The sequence below is a fragment of the Nipponia nippon genome, unplaced genomic scaffold (genome assembly GCF_047370975.1).
Source record: "Nipponia nippon isolate SJK-2023a ecotype South Korea unplaced genomic scaffold, ASM4737097v1 scaffold_1, whole genome shotgun sequence".
NCBI lineage: Eukaryota > Metazoa > Chordata > Aves > Pelecaniformes > Threskiornithidae > Nipponia > Nipponia nippon.
The window spans coordinates 145,888,036-145,906,709 of record NW_028262290.1 but is presented as its reverse complement, the minus strand read 5'-3'; the positions used below and the strand labels follow the sequence as shown (position 1 = coordinate 145,906,709).

Below are 18,674 nucleotides of genomic sequence, written 5' to 3'. Positions count from 1 at the left end.
TTCCTGTCGAACCATAATCTGGTATAGAGGTCAGAGTAATTAATCAGCAGACTGAGTTTGACATCCCAGGGATAGGGACTTTCTAGATAATTTAGATCTCTGAGTTTTTCCCTGAAAGAATTACTCCATTATCATTCTTCCTCTGAGTTGACATTACTGTATGACTGAATTGTATGTGTCCTAAAAAAAAAAAAAAATTGTTAACAAGAACATCTTTCCTCTAATATCTCACCAGTATAACCCAAGGACACAGAGTAAAGTGCTTTCATCACAGTTGATGATGCATAGTAATAATGACTTGTCAGTATAGGAACATGAAAAATGCATCTCATTTCAAAAGCAAAGCTTTGGAAATTACAAGATTTTTTAAAGACTTTCGAAGTTGAAGCACTGGAAAAAAAAGACGACTTAAAAACTGCTATACATTATCAGCTCTTTCTTTGTAAATAGTCTGTTTTTTCTACGATCGAGTGCAAACATTTGAATTTTTGGTTTTGTAAGCCTCTCAAGAACCTTGACATATTGATTTGCATTCTGAGCAACCCAAAGTGTAAAAACAACAGCTTGAGTTCATTTTCAAAAGGGACTTTGAGAAGAAACTCTTAACCTTCTAAGTTTCTGCCATGAGAAAGAGCTTTCCACTAATTCCTTTCCAGAAATTCCATTCCAGTAATCAGATCCAGTAATATTCATCCTCAGAACCATTAAGAATCAAAAACATAAACAGCAAGGTAGCCTACCACTGTTCAACATTATTGTCTCTATTTGTGACAGAGCATTGAAGTATCTTCTTTTTTCAGTTTGCTGGCACTTTATTATTTCTCATTAGAAAAGGATGGTCATTTATCAGTCATTCAATACACTTTAAGACATATCCAATCTGTGACTCATTCAGTGTGCCCTAATGTTCTGCTTTGCTGTATTTAAGGTTACAGAAATTCTCAAGAATAAGAAGAGCTGAAGGCAAGATGGGTACTCAGTGCCCCTCCATACTGAGTTTATTGGATATACTATAGACAGGACAGGGGAACTCTAAAAAAAAAATTATAAAGAATAAAAGCTTCAGTCTCAAGTGCTTAGGTGCATGTGAATGTGCATTCACTCAAAAGAAATGAAACAGCAGGTTTTGACTAAAGAAGGTCTTTCTAGGTCTTTTTAACTCCTCCACTGTTACAGTACTGGTATACTAATACTGTCAATAATAGAAATAGTGCATACTTTCCAGTGTTGCTTGAGTAATTCTACACCTATTCTATAAAACTTGCTAGCAGGTCAGCTTAAAAGGAAATTTTCAGTTAATCTCTTCAGCTGGGAAATCCCCATGCTGAATAAGAGACCTAGACCTGGATTCATTGACAGATACTCCTTCTATTGCAATAGTCTTAAGACTGTTTTGTTCCCTGCCAGAAAACTGAAAGAAGATACAACACATATTATAACGATTATTTCAGTGCTAATCAGATGGTTTAAGTCTCCAATCTAAAGAAATGGACAGACAAGCAAAACTGCTGTAACAGGACATATGGATAATGGGAACAGGGATTTATGAATTGTTATATACAATCTTCCCTTTCCAAACCCAAGTTGAAATTTAGAACCTGTCTTCTTGAGGGTGGACAAAGAAATACTAAGACAAAAAGGAATCCACATCTAGTTTTTAAGCAAAGCTTTTTCAGAAACAATGGTTTAAATTAGATTAAATACTAACTAAACTGAAAAGCTTAACTCACTCACGTGAGTTTACTCTTAGTAAATAAAATAAAATGAAATGAAATAAAATTTTGGTTTGCCTTGCTCCAGCTCAAAAAAAAACCAAACAAAAAACCACCTGAATATTCACTGCCTGAACTCCTTAGCAAAGACACAGAAAGAAAAAATGTTTCTTAGTTATGAAATCAACAATCCTAAAAATATGCCAAATATTTTTAAAAATCTTTTTTTTTCTTTCATTTGTCACTTTTAGTAGTAGTGGTATGCAATTTTAGGTCAAAAGGTTTAAACCTTTAAAAGGTTTAAGTCTTGCACCTCCAGCTTTCTCCACCATAGGAGGCAGTCATACAGACCCTGTGCCATGTGAGAATATCTTGGTGCAGCAGATCTGGAAGGAAGCCAGTCAAGCTGCCTTCTGAAGATCTCCAGGCTTGATTCCAAATTGTACCATGCCCTTTAGAGGTACAATTCAACAGCTCAACTAAAATGCATTGTATAACTGTACATTGAAATGTTGCCTGAGCAGCTAAATGTTACAGTGTTTTTATCAAAGCCTGGACTGATGCATAGCTGATGACATCTCTACCTTAGAGCCCAAAGTCATTTAGTTGTGATGTCCAGTTTAATGATCCAGTTGCTATCTGATTGTTTGAAGGGTGAAAGAAGGTATGGCATTTGCATTTCCTGGTGCCTAGTGCAAACTCTGGTCAGCGGTTTCACTGCCTGAGTTTCTGATGGGAGAAAAATCTGCAGATTGAATCTAAAAGATGGCTTGAAGTAAAGCAGAAACCCATAAATCAGAACAGTTTGAGCAAGAGAAATGGGGTGCATGAACTCTGAATAGCTGAAGTACATCAGAAGAGATTTTCTATAAGGACACCAAAGGAAAGCTGGGTAGACAATGAACTAAAAGCATTTGATCATGTTATAACTCAGGCTGAAGGAGGAGAGATCTTCACTGGCTGCACTGGAATATATGTTCCTTTCACATTCTCCACCACACTCTTAAGTTGTTGCCCGAAGCACACAGTGGAAGGGCAAGCTGCAGTGCAGTTTTAAATCCCCTTTGTACAACTTGCCAGAGCTGCCAGACTGTGCTCAGTAAATGTGACAGGTGGAAAATGCTTCCCTCAAATCCCACTCAAAGCCTGACCAACCAGCTCTCATTTACAGTCACAGCCCTGATGCTGAGATCAGAGGGCAGAACACCCTCCTGGCCAGATCTAACCTAGGTGAGGGAAGGCAGTAGACATGGAGGCCAAGAACTTGAGAAATGCTGGTTCCACAGCTGGAAGTATAAACCAAAATACTTCTAGAAACCCTTTCTCTGGCAAATAAAGGCATGAAAAAAGACATGGCTTAAGCAGTAAAAGTACAAAATAGTCACTGAGTGATTGTATTATATGTTCATAAGACCTCAGATATCTCTTCCAGCATCTGGCATTTTCTTTGACAAGTTAGACACTATGACGTGGTCCAGGAATGGTTTTAAATTGGCATAAGATTGTCCACTATTCAAAGGCGAAGATAACAAATGATGTATATCTGTTATCAGTTGGGGAACTCTACCATTTATGAATGTCAATCTATTCCCTTAAATCAGTATTAATATTCAACAATACAAATGTAAATTACAAAGGAAACTGCTCTGGAGTATTCTCAGTTATGTACAGAGGGGATGAAAGTGTGAAAGAGCTGCAAGAAACATAGTTTGTGCAGAATTTCTATAAACAATCACAGCATTTAAACACAGCTATATTTAAACTCTTTAGCAATACTTGAGTAAGAGTCAGGCGTAGGAGAAACTAAAAAAGTCCAAAACTGATTAAATTGAATCTCATGACTCCTATGAATCCTTCATCTCTCATTGCTCAGAAGGAATTCTTCACTATGAGGATGGTGAGGTGCTGGAACAGGTTGCCCAGAGAAGTTGTGGATGCCCCATCCCTGGAAGTGTTCAAGGCCAGGTTGGATGGGGCTTTGAGCAGTCTGGTCTAGTGGAAGGTGTCCCTGACCATGGCAGGGGTTTGGAACAAGATGATCTTTAATGTGCCTTCCAACCCAAACCATTCTATGATTCGTGATTCTATAAATAAGTTTCAGGATTACTGTATTTACCATACAATATTACAAAACTTTTTATCTATATTAGACAGAATGCTATAGTGAGCTGAAGAGGACATGATGATTGAAAGATTTTATTGATGTCTTGAACAGCCTTCCACACACCTTTGAGCCTCCACTGGAAAGATCAATAGGAAAATGAAAAATGCGTTATGCTTGATGGAAGAGAAAGATACCAACAAACTCTTTAATCACTCAGTATCTCAAAGAAACATAGCTTCTAATATAGTCAGCTTTTCCCTTTCCTCTGTGTTACAGTCATGTTTTTTCTCAGACAATGAAAGAAAAAGGTAAAAATATACCTATAAAGTTAGCATAAGTGGTTTGGGGTGAAATTCTGCAAGTAACAACAATTGCATTTGGAACCTGTATGCTCTAATGTCACTTCTACTGTTAATATTTCCTAATGTGATCAAGTAGTTCTGTTCCTTTTTTTTTTCCAGCCAGTATGAACAATTAAGACAAAAGCATTTTTTATTGATTATCCTCATTTAATGTTAGCCCAATCCAGCACAATCATTTATTCCCCAAAGCAATAATAACTTTATTAACTGTACGTCAGGTCAGTATGTGTTCATGTTTAGCAGCAGTCTTTGAGGTAAAAAAATAGTAGCACATAAGCTTAGCAAGTGACTGAACAAGGAAACAGCAGAAAATTTTATGGTTAGAAAGAGAGCCCTGATGAAATTGTTTTATCCCACTTCACATGAACTTGAGTTTTACAAGAAATTGCTCAAATCACTATGTCTAGTTCACTTTTATGAAAGGCAGCAACCTCAAGCAATTCCTCTGCCTTCAATATAATCAGTAACTTTCTCCATTGCTGCTACCAAAAGGCTATTTTTCATTTTTCAGATAAGGGACCCTTTTAGCATCTAGCCTAAATTTATTCATGACCAGTTCAGATACACTGATTTGTATGCAAGCTCTGCCATTCAGCTTTCCTCCACTCGGAAAGGAAGGTAAGGGAAACACAGAAGAAAGTACAAACAGATCTGAAACCCAAACCCCAATACTACTCAAAACCTCACATTTACCTGGCCCAAACCTTCATCTGAAAGCCCAACAGAAGCTGAATACTTTCTTACACCAGTCTTCTTTTGAAGCCTAGCTGCATAACACTAGACAACTTCAAAATGCAGAAGAATAATTTTATATCTATGGCTGTGATAAAACCATGAGAAAGACTTTTCTGTGGCATTTCTGCTTTGTGACAAAGTAGGTCTCACTAATATGAAGCTGGGCATCCAAATTAAAGATTTTTTTAAAATCTAAAATACATCTCTGAGTCTTTCCAAGTTCATGAATCAGTAGATCATGTTTTGTATGCACTAGAATACTAAATACTGGCCTGGATAGCAAAACTCTCAAATTAACAATTTCAGCTCTTAGAGCTCTTTATCTCCACTAAGAGGCAAAGCTTCTCTCAAACCTCAGAGTCTCAATCCTGGATTATTCTTCAGGGACAGAAGGAAGGAATTGTAGTAAGGCTGGGTTATAGCAGCCTTACTACTTTAGCTTCACGACTGGAATATCTTTTTGACCAATGTATAGCATCTACTTGGAAGTCAGCCTCTTGGGCATTTACATTTGGATGCATCTGTACATTTCCTAAAAGTCACTACACAGAATCACATAAGCATCCTTCACAGAAATTGATTCCAAAGGGAGTAAGTTGTAGGATGTGTTTGAATCCATCTCTGTCCCTGCCTGGCACAACAGAACAACAATAGCTCTGCTATAGAAAGGATCTTTTCCTCTTTGTATGAAAAGGGAGGCAAGATTTTCACTTAGAGATAGTATTTATTGAGGATTTGTTGTCCTATTGGAAAAAAGTTAAGAATAACAATAAAGTTTCTCTCTTGGATAGTGAATCTTGATTTGCTATGTCACCTACTGTTTATTCCTGATCACTAGACAAAGTAACTTGTTATCTGTTATCCTAATTAGGTTTTATATAACCCACTAAAATGTAGTAGGCTTAAAAGTATATGATCAAAATTATGCCTGAGTTTATCATCATGGAATAATTACAGCTTCCTATTGATATTGTCAGTTGAAAGGGGACCAGTGTAGCTGTTATGCATTTTCTCAGTAGGGAAATATTTTCTTTAGAACAGACGTTCTGCTTGCACAGAGGCTTTAGGTGTGTGCTGTTTTTTTGCAGAAGCATGAAAAATGTCAAAATATCACAGGAAGAGATATTTCAGCCATGCTTCCCAAGTTTATAGTCTCAGACAGTTTGAGAATTAGAAGTCATTATTTGCTTTAGGACTGTGCAAGTGATTGTATATATAGAATCATAGAATCATCTAGGTTGGAAAAGACCTTCAAGATCATCAAGTCCAACCATTAACCTAACACTGCCAAGTTCACCACTAAACCATGTCCCTAAGCACCACATCTACAAGTCTTTTAAATACCTCAAGGGATGGAGACTCAACCACTTCCCTGGGCAGCCTGTTCCAGTGCCTGACTACTCTTTTAGTGAAGAAATTTTTCCTAATATCCAACTTAAACCTCCCTTGGTGCAACTTGAGGTAATTTCCTCTTGTCCTATTGTTTATTATTTGGGAGAAGAGACCAACCCCCACCTCGCTATAACCTCTTTTCAGGTAGTTGTAGTGAGTGATAAGGTCTCCCCTCAGCCTCCTCTTCTCCAGACTATACAACCCCAGCTCCCTCAGCAGCTCCTCATAAAACTTGTTCTCTAGACCCTTTACCTGCTTCATTGCCCTTCTTTGGACATGCCTCAGCACCTCAATGTCCTTCTTGTAGTGAGAGGCCCAAAACTGAACACAGTACTCGAGGTGAGGCCTCACCAGTGCCGAGTACAGAAGGACGATCATGTCCCTAGTCCTGCTGGCCATACTATTTCTGATATAAGTCAGGATGCTATTGGCCTTCTTGACCACCTGGGCACACTGCTGGCTCATATTCAGCCATCTGTCAACCAGCACCCCCAGGTCCTTTTCTGCCAAGCAGCTCTCCAGCCACTCTTCCCCAAGCCTGTAGCGTTGCATGGGGTTGTTGTGACCCAAGTGCAGGACCCAGAACTGACCCTTGTTGAACCTCATACAGTTGGCCTCAGCCCATCAATCCAGCCTGTCCAGATCCCTCTGTAGAGCCTTAATAGATATGCAGGGGAGAAGCAAAAGTATGTGCTCCACTGGGAGGGACAGAGTAGATATAACTCCTGATCTGGTGGACTGGCTGTGTTCCTTTTAACTTCAAGAAATAGATAGCTAATTTTTCCTTGATAATTGGCTATTAAATAGCCACAGTTCATTTCTGTTGATGAATGCCACATTTCTGTTTTTAAATAATTAAAATAGAAATTTGGTAAATGAAAACTATTCCATCAAATTTAGACACAAAGAGTTGTTCTAGCTAAACATTTGTTTTGCATGACCTTCTTTCATGTAAAACTGAAGAATATAACATTTTAAAGATGATGTTTTTTCACCCTGTCTCTCTGCTGTCCTTCCCCCTAGGATAACATATCTTGTTATTTCCATTATGAACTTCAGTACACATGAAAAGAAAAACAACTAGTGCTTACAATTAAACTGTTTTAATTAACTAGTTAATTATATGAAGTATGCATAGTAACAATAATTGTGTGTCTCAAAATATTTTAGTTAAACAACCTGGATTAATTAATACAGAGATTCAGATACTAATCTTTCAATCAGTATTGGTCATTATTCTATGATCATTTATCACAGTATAAAACCAGTGTTTCAGCTTCCAGTTTCACTCAGTTCTCTAGCTAGCTATTACATACTTAACATGAAAATATGTTATAAGAACTTTTCAGAAAACTAGGATTACTCTTATGAAAAAAAATACATTGATATTCTGTGTCTCATTCACTGAAATTGGTATCAATTTTCTTCCGATGTAACACCTTGTTTTACCACATCATCCCCAAATTGACCGCACACAATATGTTGTTTTTTGTAGAAAATAATTTCCCAAGTCAGTTTTCATCATGCTAATAAAAGAATTTTTGATATCACATCTTTAAATGCTTGTGCATTCTCTATCTAGTTACACAAAGTGCTCCAAATGATGTTCAACAAACTATGTGCCCATAAACTATATTGTTCTACAAATGTAAGCACACATTCAACTAGTGAAAAGATCTGGAATAAAAAAAAAATGTAGAATCTGAGCAGTAGAATTATGGAAACTACTTCATCTATTTGGAAAACAATTCAGGTTTTTCTTACAATGCCATATAATTGCAAATAGCTCCATAAAACAGATGAGAAACAGAAAACTGGAAAATATCATATCCTACGCAACTGCAAAGGCATCTGTTAGAAGACAGACATTTGGCTATTGTTGTGCTAGCAGCAGACCTTGTAACTTAATTAGACCATATGGAATGACATTTAATACAAATATTAGTTTGGAAACCTTCCTGTCAAACAAGGCACATTCTAGTCTTTGACAAAATATGTAAATGATGCTTTACATATCCTCAAGCTGAGCTGTAACAGCATCAAAGTAAAGATGTCATATATAAAGCTTTATGCAGCCAATTCTTAAACACTTTTATCAAGATAAAAATCTTTTACTAGGTGTCTGTAAAAAATGGCAGTACCAGATAAAACACACAGAATAATAAAGTCTATCATTAGTTCAATCACACTAAAGTCCTTAAAAAAATAAAAGATCTTCAAAGTAAACACAGACTAAACAAGAAAGCATATTTGAAGGCCTTCTGCCATAACAGATATGAATTATTTCTAATCTCTTAATTTCTAGTATTTTGAAGGCAATATTCTGACCTTTTAAATTTTCCTCTGATGCTGACCTGGTATCAGCCATCATCTTCAATCTCTGCTGTGAAACCTTTGCACAGTAATACTGGAGGCATTAGTTTCCATAGTATTACCTGTCAGAGACCATTCAGTGTGAGTCCAATGTCTTGAATGTAAATTAGTGTCTCCTTAATGCCTCCGTCTTGAATACCTCCAGTATGCAGGTTTGTGATAGTTTTACTGCAGTTCCATATGCAAAAATGGCAATGACCTGGTCTGAGTAGAGACTACAAAAGGAGAGGCTGAGGGCTTGAGGTGACACCTTGTGAAAGCAGATGAAAGAAGCAAGAAGATTTCAAAGGGAGAAGATTTAGAACAGAACAGAATGATCTAATGAAGACAAACTCTCATCTCTGTAAGGTGTACGCAAAAGGGAAATGCTAATAGAGCCACCCAGAGTGGCAGGTTGCAGCCACTGAACATGACCAGAAGCAGACGTCATAGGGAGAGGACATCATGCACTGCCATCCCATAACTGCTTAGCCTACTGTTAAAGGAATGAGTGTCACATCCCATAGATGAGATACTGCACCTGTATTATGGGAAACACTCCATATCTTCCAGCACTCTGAGGCTGTCAACCTAAATGCTCATCACTTGACAGTCATTTCTGCTTAAGCTAGCAGCAGGGCAACTCAAAAAAACATTTCTGATAAAGCAAATCTACACCAACCTAGGAAAAGAAAGAGACCTGTAAGAGATGATAAAAATAAAACTATGTCAAAAAGAGTTCTAAAATAAAAACTTAGATGGCATTTACCTCACAGAGAGACCTTTATGTTTACATGTAGGCAAGGTAAGTGTCTTAAATTGCCATTAAAACTGATGGGGATCTGGTTGGTATAATTGTTGGACTTCAAAGAATGATCAGATCATGCTAAAATAGAACGTAGAGTTTTATTTGGTTGCCCACACACAGAGCATCTCAAAATGTGTAAGACATCCTTCTTTGTCACCAGCTGCTACCCCTGAAGGGAGTATAATTTCCATACATCCTGTGTTATATACATGTGAACACTGGGGATTTCTTAGATACCCTACTGCATCACAGACAACAATAGATGCCTTTATGTGTACAAATCAGTTGTGTCAAGTGACTGGGCAGCAAAAGAGCGATATAATACATTGACTGTAATTGGAATTTAGATACCTGACACATCTTGAGTACACCTACATTCACATGACATCTGATTTCAGTCTTAACTTGAAGCTGAAGGAGAAAAGAATCTTTGCTCTCTCCAGTTCACCAACATATTCCCTCTCTGGTCTAGTGAAAGAGGAAAATCTGGTAGGTTTTTTTTCCCCTACGCTTGGTGAAGACCATGCAGCCTTAGTCAATAACGTCCATCATTTTTTCTTGAGGACAAATTCTGTGATTATTGGTGACATGGTGACACAACCTTTGCTTGTATTCTGGATAGTTGGAAGTTTCCAGAGATCAAAAAAGCCCTTTTTTGAATTTCCATTTCCTCAGTTTTTTCTCCCTGTGTGAGGCATGTGAGGTGATCTGACTTTTGAGCATAAACCAAGCGTGGTCCTTCCACACTCAGGAAGGCTTTATACTGTTTAGACAGTTAACAGTCTTTTCACCATTTATTTGTTTATTAACTTGTTTATCTTATGACTAAATAGGAATTCAGACACATCTTCTGATAGTTAGGTATCTTGTGAGAACTACAATATCATTCTACTTGGGAGGCATATTCTGTTGAAAAGTTTGAGAACAAAATAAATCACAGAATGAAAATGAGGCTGTGCAGTGAATTGCTTCAAACCTTCCTTGATAGAAAGCATAAAATATAAACTGAGCTTTCAAATAAAATTTACAAATATCTTATGCAAAATAATGTTTTTCTTTGTCTAATGTATACCATATTGAAAGTGTAAACACTGTAACTAGGAGAGTAAAATACAGTCCAAAGTGACTATTGATAAGTATGTGCTGAAAAGCCACTTCAAGTTCAGCTTGTTTCCTACAGTTAGAGAGGGAGAGAAAAGAAGCACACACATGCCTGCAGTCTTAATCACACATGGAAATTTTGTTCCAGGATATCTAGATAATTCAAATGCCCAGCAAAGGTGTACTGCACTAAAGGTAAAATAGGGCTAGATACTGTGAAATATAACTTTTTTTCAGACCACCTTTGCTGGTGCAAGACTTGACTTAATAGAAATATCAAGTGTTTTTAATTTACTAAGAATGCCCTGTACTGTAGCATTATTTCTCTACTTTCAGATGTGTGTGAGAAAAGTCATAAATACACTCAAGTAAGAGTAATTTGTTAGCTAGTTCTTGGAATGCGAAGTAAGGTTAGAGCTTTCATGTTCTCAATTCACCGAGGCAGGCTCTGTGTATGGAATATGTAACACATAGGGAAAGGTCTGAGCTAATAATGCCAGTATCACTGATAGTCCTGGGAAAGCTTAGATTTGGTAAAAGTCTTCTTAGTTCTCCCAGTAGGGAGAAAATAAAAGAATATGGCTCTTTAACAGAGTTCTCCTTTATAAATCTGGTATCAGGAATTCCTTTTGCACTTTTAGGAACAGCTTGCCTTTGGTTAGAAAAGCTGTTCCCATACCCCAGCTACCCATTGCCAAAAGGAATCACCAGTTCATACCATGAATGTAGAGATAAATACCTGCCCTCACCAGCTGCTCAGAGACTCACTTCAAACTGCCAGCACTGAAAATTCATTCCTCCTTACCTAATACTTATTTGGATGTCTGCTCTGTGACTTGTTTCTCAGAAAACTGTCTGGGGAGGCCCAAGAGCTAATGTTGAATTTGAAAAGATGTTATTTTTAACTCCAATGTATCTTTAAAATTACAACTGATTCTAAATTTTTGTAATTGTTTTACAAATTAGACTAATATAAGTAAATGGGAAAATTTTGTAGTTTAGCATATGGGCACATTGTTTTAATCTTTAAAACTATCATACAATCTGGTAAGGCTAGAATTCAACAACAAAGGAGATAATTCAGAGTCCGGGCTACCGAAAACCAAAAAGAAGAAACTGTAGAATGAAATAAGTAGACCAAGGGCAGATATTTCAAATTGAATTGATAAAGTATGGTGATTATAATTACACTGACTTGGAATTTAGATGGTGAAAGCTTCATAGGATCAGAAAATACAACATGAAAATCCAGGCAATATATTTTGTCTCCTTCACTGCCAATAAAAAGATAATTTTCTTCATAACAGCTGGACAATGTATGTAGAAATTGTATTCAAGTCACCTGTATGCATGACCACTATTACCTTTGTGTCCAGCTACTAAATCAATCTACTTATTCTACAGTATTTCTATGATTTTCCTGAAAAGTATGGAGAAACTATATCTTGTTCCAGAAAGGACAGAGAAAAAACAAACATGTCAGTTTATTATTTTTAAAAGTCTAGACTATAACCATGAACTTTTCTTTTCATACTGTTGTATAGGTGAAAATGACAATTACCACTTGCATGGAATTTCATTCTAGACAGATATGAGAGTCTGTTTCTGTTCATGTACTAATTAAGAAAAAAAGAAAGTTTCACAACCTGCTTTATGCGATTAAGGCAATTAAACAGGTATATTCTATCTTCCAAAAGTTCAGGGGCATGCCAGAAATTATGAGTGCTTTTTATAGGCTTGTTTGTTTGTTCACGTTTTTGGGGTTTGGGTTTTTTTTTTTTTTTTGGATGGTTGGTTGGTTGTTTTTTTTCCCAGAACTGGTTTTAAACTGCTTTAGAAATACTACTTTATTTGTTTCACATATTGTTCCCTCAGACAATGGTCAATGCTGGTTGCTTCAAAGGAAGATGTAAACGCTTTGTTATTCAATTAGTTGTACATAAGGAGATATTTTTTCCTCTTTTCAGTAGGAGACCACATTATGCACTGAAACATAAAACGTGATTGTTCTTGTAATTATATATTAGTTAGAATAACTGCCAAGGTTATTTCTATTTATGTGTCTGTAAATTTTTATAAATCTAATTACATCTGCGAAAGAGTGATATAAGCAATATCCTTCGGCCTTTAGAGTACACTCTAAAGTTTTGGGTAATATTTAAAATGAAAAGATTTTGGCAAATCTGGTTTCCTGACTATTCTCTTCCTTTATCTTTATTTATTTTAATTATAGCTATGTTGCTGAATTCTACAAGTTTTTGTTTGTTTGTTTGTTTGTCCCAAGCAAGTGTGTCAGGTATCTTATAGAACTACAATGGATCTTAACAACCACAGTTAGGCAAATGAATTGCATCCTGAGTGACTGAAAATGAAATGCAATGTTAATTGATTTACACAGAGGACAACCCATCTTCAGATATGGGTCATGAGCTACAATCACTGCCCCTGCTAAGGAGTGACACAGCAGAGTACTGCAGATAGCTCCAGGAACACATCAGCCCAATGCTCAAAAAGGGCAAAACAAATAAAGTGTTAGGATTTATCAGGAAAGAGAACAAAGAGAAAAATAATCCTTTTGCTACAGTATCATTCCACTGTTCACTCATTTCCTAAATACTCTACACAGACCTGATCTTATAACTTCAAAAGATTATAGCAGATTTTTTAAAAACTCAGAGAAAGGAAAACATATGGAATAGTTTCCATGTAAGAAATAAGTTGGACCTCCTTCAGTGTCTAATGTTCCTTAAGGATGACTGCATAGAGATCAATATGGAGTAGGTGGGTTTGTCTGTTGTTCAGCACTATTGTCAGTAAAAGACATTATCAAACAGGAGACAGGGTGAAAACGGAGTCACTTTCTCAGCAAGTGGCAGACCTGTACAACTTGCTGCCAAAAATAAGGAGGGGCTAAACTTTCGAACGTGTTCCCAGGGAAACTAGACTCTTTACAGAAGGCAAATACATTAAGGTTTACTACATATGCAAAACTACATTTGGTTCAAAAGGTCTCCTAAAAAGGAAATATTAGGAACATTAGGAGGAAGTATCATATATGCTTGTCCTTTTTTGGTTCTTGCTCAACATCTCATTGACAGTGTTGGGGACAGGATATAAAGTGAAATGGACCTTGATGCGATCTCCTGTGAATATTCCTGTGTTCTTAAAGACACATGTAACACTTCAGTAAATCTCTTTTAATTTGTCGGAAATAACAACTGTCTTCTCTACAAAACTGAAGTCAACAGCCACCAGTTCTCTTGTCTCTGGGAATAACTTTTCTCCATTGTAACCTGCTAATCTGATCAGGCAGCCCTTGGCAGCTGTTGTATTCCCAGATAAGTGGTACGGAGACATGAGCAGAAACTCTGATGGACGGATCTGCTATTTTTATAGCCAGTAACAATTCAGGAGGGAAGGGAGGGAAAGGAGAGAGAGGGGATGAGCAAATTTGGAGATCATGGAAGTTGTTGTCAAATCCATGATGTCTCCTTTGTAAAAAAATATAAGTACAAAATATGACTCATGCCCAAGGTCTCACATTTTGTGGGCATAGTCAGACAGTATCTTAATCTGTGAACATTCTTAGGGAGATCATATAACTCCTTTTGAAATTATGGTTGCTGCATCAAGAAGAAGAAGGTGTGAATGCCTCCTGGAAAGGCCATGACTTTGAGAACTATTAATTCCCTTCTATTGGGAAAAGCATATAGAAAATAGCTGTCACTGCATTTTTGAAATGTAATGGGGAGAAAGAGTGATTAACTGTTGGGAAAATATGCTTCCTGACCTATGCAATCCTGCCAGCTTGCCAGGTCCATAGGGAAGGTCTAACTTACTTCAGAGGAAACAAGGCTGGAATTGCAACTTTTCAAGGTTCAGTGTGGCCAAGGGCTGTTCCTGGGCTGATGTGGATACAGGCAGCTCCTTACAGGGGGCAGAGTCTAACTTGACAATCTGGCCACACTGCAGAGACACAGCAACAGGCATAAATAGCACTGTTAGAACAAAACTGCAATAGCACTGTCAGAACAAAACTGCCTTTGTATTTTTCTACATACAGTACCATTGCAGGACATGAACAAAACCCGATATTCCCCCATACATCACTATTCATACAGTGAAGACTTGATAAGCGCCAGCCTAAAATGACGTCTATTCATTCTCAGGCACAGCATTTTAAGCAGCTCTCAGTGACTTTCCATTTCAGCATCGTTGTTGCTAAACAGCATCAGGAAGACAGTCTACAGTATGCTGTCAGTCTACAGAAAGTGACAATGCTAACTTTCAAAATTATTTTTTCCAGTTGTCCAGTGCTCGCTTTCAGCCTTTAAGTATTACAGCATGTTTGTCTGGAAAAAAACCAACTCCCCTAGAATGTATTTTTTAATGTTTAGGACTTCAAAGACTTTACAAAGAGTCAAGGAACAATCTTTCTGAACAGATTGTGTTCTACACAGTGAGACTGGTCATAAGACTCAGAAGGATCTCCCTTGATGTGTGCCTTACAGTGAATTCTGATTTTAAAAGAAGACATTAAAAAGGAGTTGTATCAGACTTTTTTTTAATGTGGTTTGTTCAGTTTACAGAATACCAATTGTAAATTGGTATGTCATAAAAATTACAAAGTAAGCTCTTCAAACTGTGAGAAAGAACACTGAATAACAAAACTTCATTTGGGTGAAGAGAAGGGGAGGAAAACATTATGACAGTTGCTATTCATTGTACTATTTTGAGTACCTAAAATGAAGGAGACATTCCTTGTAAGTCCTGAGAAAAGGAAACACCTGTCCACATATAGTAGAGGAAGCATATTAACCAGCTAGAAAAATCTGCATCAATTCTGCATTGTCATGTTATGAGAATAGACCTCAAAAGCTATGAATCTCTTTTTTAGAGAGAAAGCATTTCAACTTTCTTAGCAAATATTCTGTCTAGCTGGAGAGAAGAAAGGAGTAAATCTCTGCTGCATGATGTTCTTCAACCTCAGAAACTTTAAAAAAATTGAGCAATGGATATAAGTGTTTCAGTTTTGGTTAAACTCTCCTTTGTCTCTGCACATAAGCAGAGAAGTCTAGGAATCCAGATTTTTGCAGCTGATCATCACGGTCATCATTAGCTGGGTCTAATTTATAAAGTTCCACCACTGAGCACTTTTCACAGCCTCCAGCATGCATTTTGCCACTGTTCAGAACATTTCTGTGGGCAGGAGTCGACTTCATACTCAGGTTTCTAAGCCCACTTTTTAAGCAATGATCCAAACAGATATCACTGCTAAACAGTAGCTGTAAGTTGGAGCCCTCAGTGGCTAATGTAAACTCTTATTCGGGACAAGTGAAAATTGTTGATACAGAAAAGATGGTTCACTATAAGGATGAATTTAGACCATTATCTCAAAGTGTTGTGAATCTACAAAGTTCACAAAGTACATCTTAGATGAGCTACACTAAGAAATCAGTCCCTAGTGGCTTTGTCCTGAGATTTTAGTAGCTTTTTTATTATACAGATCATAAAAGTGTTTTGGAACATCCTTTACTATCAAAACCAAAGCTTTTAAAGTTTCTAACATTGCCACAGGGACTTGCATCTACCATTAAGAGGATAGAGTCTGAAAACATCAAAAATAAAGAATCAGAAATCTCAGCTAGTGTTCCTCTTGGGGTAACATTCATATAAAGCTGAACTTTAAAATACCAATCTAATTTGCAATAAATTTCCGTGATTGTTTTGACAGAAGTAGGAAGCCAATACTACATACTGTAACTGGCAACTTATCAGAGATATATCTGGAAAATACTGCCCATATCTTTCCTGCTTATCTTGTGCACAAAGTACAGTGTAATTTCTTAGGTTTGATGTACTCTCATCAGTGTTATTTCCCAGTTCCTGAGCAGTGCTTAATGATATCCTAAAGGGGAAGGCTACTCATTAGCAGCAGTAACAAAGCAAAGCAGCTCACATAAATTAATGATCCATTCTGCCGGTAGTCCTTGACATTGGGAAATATTAACTTTGTTTTATTGATCAGAAAGACAGAGAAGTGAGATAAAATGACTTGCTGCAGCCATGCAGGAAATTTGTAGTAGGCCCAGGAACAAAATGCATCTCCTAAATTCTACTTTGGGGGTTTACATTTCAGTAGCTCTGGTGATAAATATGGAAGGAGGAAAGAGATTTTTCCTGTTCTGTCAGAAACAGTTTCTCCTTCATCATTTGTGTCCAAGCAAATATTAGTAATGAAAAACATCAGGGCTTTCAGGAGCAGCTCTTGCCTTGGGGTTATTGGGATCCATCCCCATCAGAACTTCATTATGTTTGGTAAAATTTTTTTGAGTCTTATTTCCCTTGTGCAGTAAGTGAGGGTGGTGCAAATAATTGCACCAATGCTAGCACCACACCACACAGGAAGAAGGTGGATATGGTGCCCAAACAGTATCAGTAGGAATTCCCACTAGCCAAAAAGCATTGAAGCCTGCTGGCCTTATTGCAATCTATCCATATTGGCTCTGTCCCACTCCTAATTCTTTATTTTACAATAACTATATTTTACAACAACTATATTTTACAACTATTGATAAATAAATCCCACTGAATTAAGCAGGATATTGTCTAAGTATACATGGCTGGACAATAAGTCTTGCAGATTCACAAGTGTTGACTCAGTACTCAAACAATTATTTCATAAAATAATTTTTTTAGAATTTCAAAGAGCTACTTAAAAGCATGTTAGTTTCAACATGTGTTTAGCAAGTTATGTGTTCTATTTCTCTTTTGAAGGAGAAACAAAGAAATGAAAGTAATGCTGCTATTCATTCTTTCCAGACTTACATAGACTGTTTGTCCATACCAGGAACATACCTGTTGGAGGCAGTGTTGTGAGTTCTGCTGGTAAAAACTCCTGGGATGGTAAGCACTCCCTGGAAAACGTGAGGTCATCAAGTGCTATGCCATCTTTGGGACCTTTTCCAGCTATTCCTTCAAAGACAACTTGGAAATCTTCATCTCCATCTCCAGTCAGGATCAGTGCCTTGCGCTGCCAAAAATTTCCCTGGTTTCCAGTAAGATTAAGGAGAACTTTTTCATGTTTCGCCATAGTCCTCTGGTAGACAATCAATGATCCAATGTGAGCTCCATACATATGGTAATAGAAAAGTATCTGTAAGCAAGAACAATAGCATCAAGTATACAATAGGTGACTTCAGACACATTCTGCTATTATATTTACCCTGATTATTAAACTGAGCATCATTAGTAGCATTCAGAATAACCCTTAATTTTACTGATTCAAAAAAAAACTAATTAAAAAGTACACAAAAAGACTAACTAGTGAAAATTTTTGAACTATTACATAAGCCAAACTTTGAAGCCAGCATTACAGTACTGTGGCAGCTGATCTTGCATGCCTTTTAATAACTCTTGCATGTAAATGTAAAAGAATGAAAATACTTGATAAGGAAACAGAGGAATGGAGCAGTGCCATTTCCAATATGGGAAGTAACTTCAGTTTACTGAACACTTTCTGGTTATAAATGTGTTTGTGCTAGATTATAGAGTGTGTAATTAGAAAACAATTTAATCTAATATGGGAGCAAGACTTCTACATGAACTGCAGAAATGCAAAACAATAACTAAAATAAAACATAAGAGGTCCTAGGATTAGAAAACAGTTATTTTTATTTTTTAGTAAAAATGAGGAAAACAAATTATGAAGTACAAAAGTAAGATCAAGTACATACAGAACATAAAAAAAATCACTGTGAAGAGTTGTCACCATTAACTGCTCTCTCAGTTATTTTCAATTCAAGAGCAACAAAGGAATACTTCTATTTAATCAAATTAATACTCAATTTAGTTCAATACCTTGTTTCTGACAAAGATCAGAATATTTCCAAGAATATGTAGGACCCTGAAAGAAGGCAATTCATGCTATAATAGGCGAGAACACGTCTATAGTTCAAATTTCTTCCTAGTCTAATGCATAACACGAGCCCTAAAGAATGAAAACTTTATCTTATTTATTATAGCTATAAAAACGTAATAGCGAATATGATACCCATGTAAATGTAAAGTCACGTCCCTTTGTGTTACTGGATGTTATAGGATTTTGT

The 18,674-nt window shown here is 36.8% G+C and overlaps 1 protein-coding gene across 1 annotated transcript in view; it reads right to left on the bottom strand.

The window, feature by feature from the left end:
- The window catches only part of MALRD1 (MAM and LDL receptor class A domain containing 1), a 286,614-nt gene that overhangs the window by 146,185 nt on the left and 121,755 nt on the right, over positions 1 to 18,674 (bottom strand). Inside the window, exon 26 of the mRNA XM_087760128.1 lies at positions 17,425 to 17,722. Coding sequence (XP_087616254.1) covers positions 17,425 to 17,722 — 298 coding nt within the window. The remainder of the gene's footprint in view (positions 1 to 17,424; positions 17,723 to 18,674) is intronic.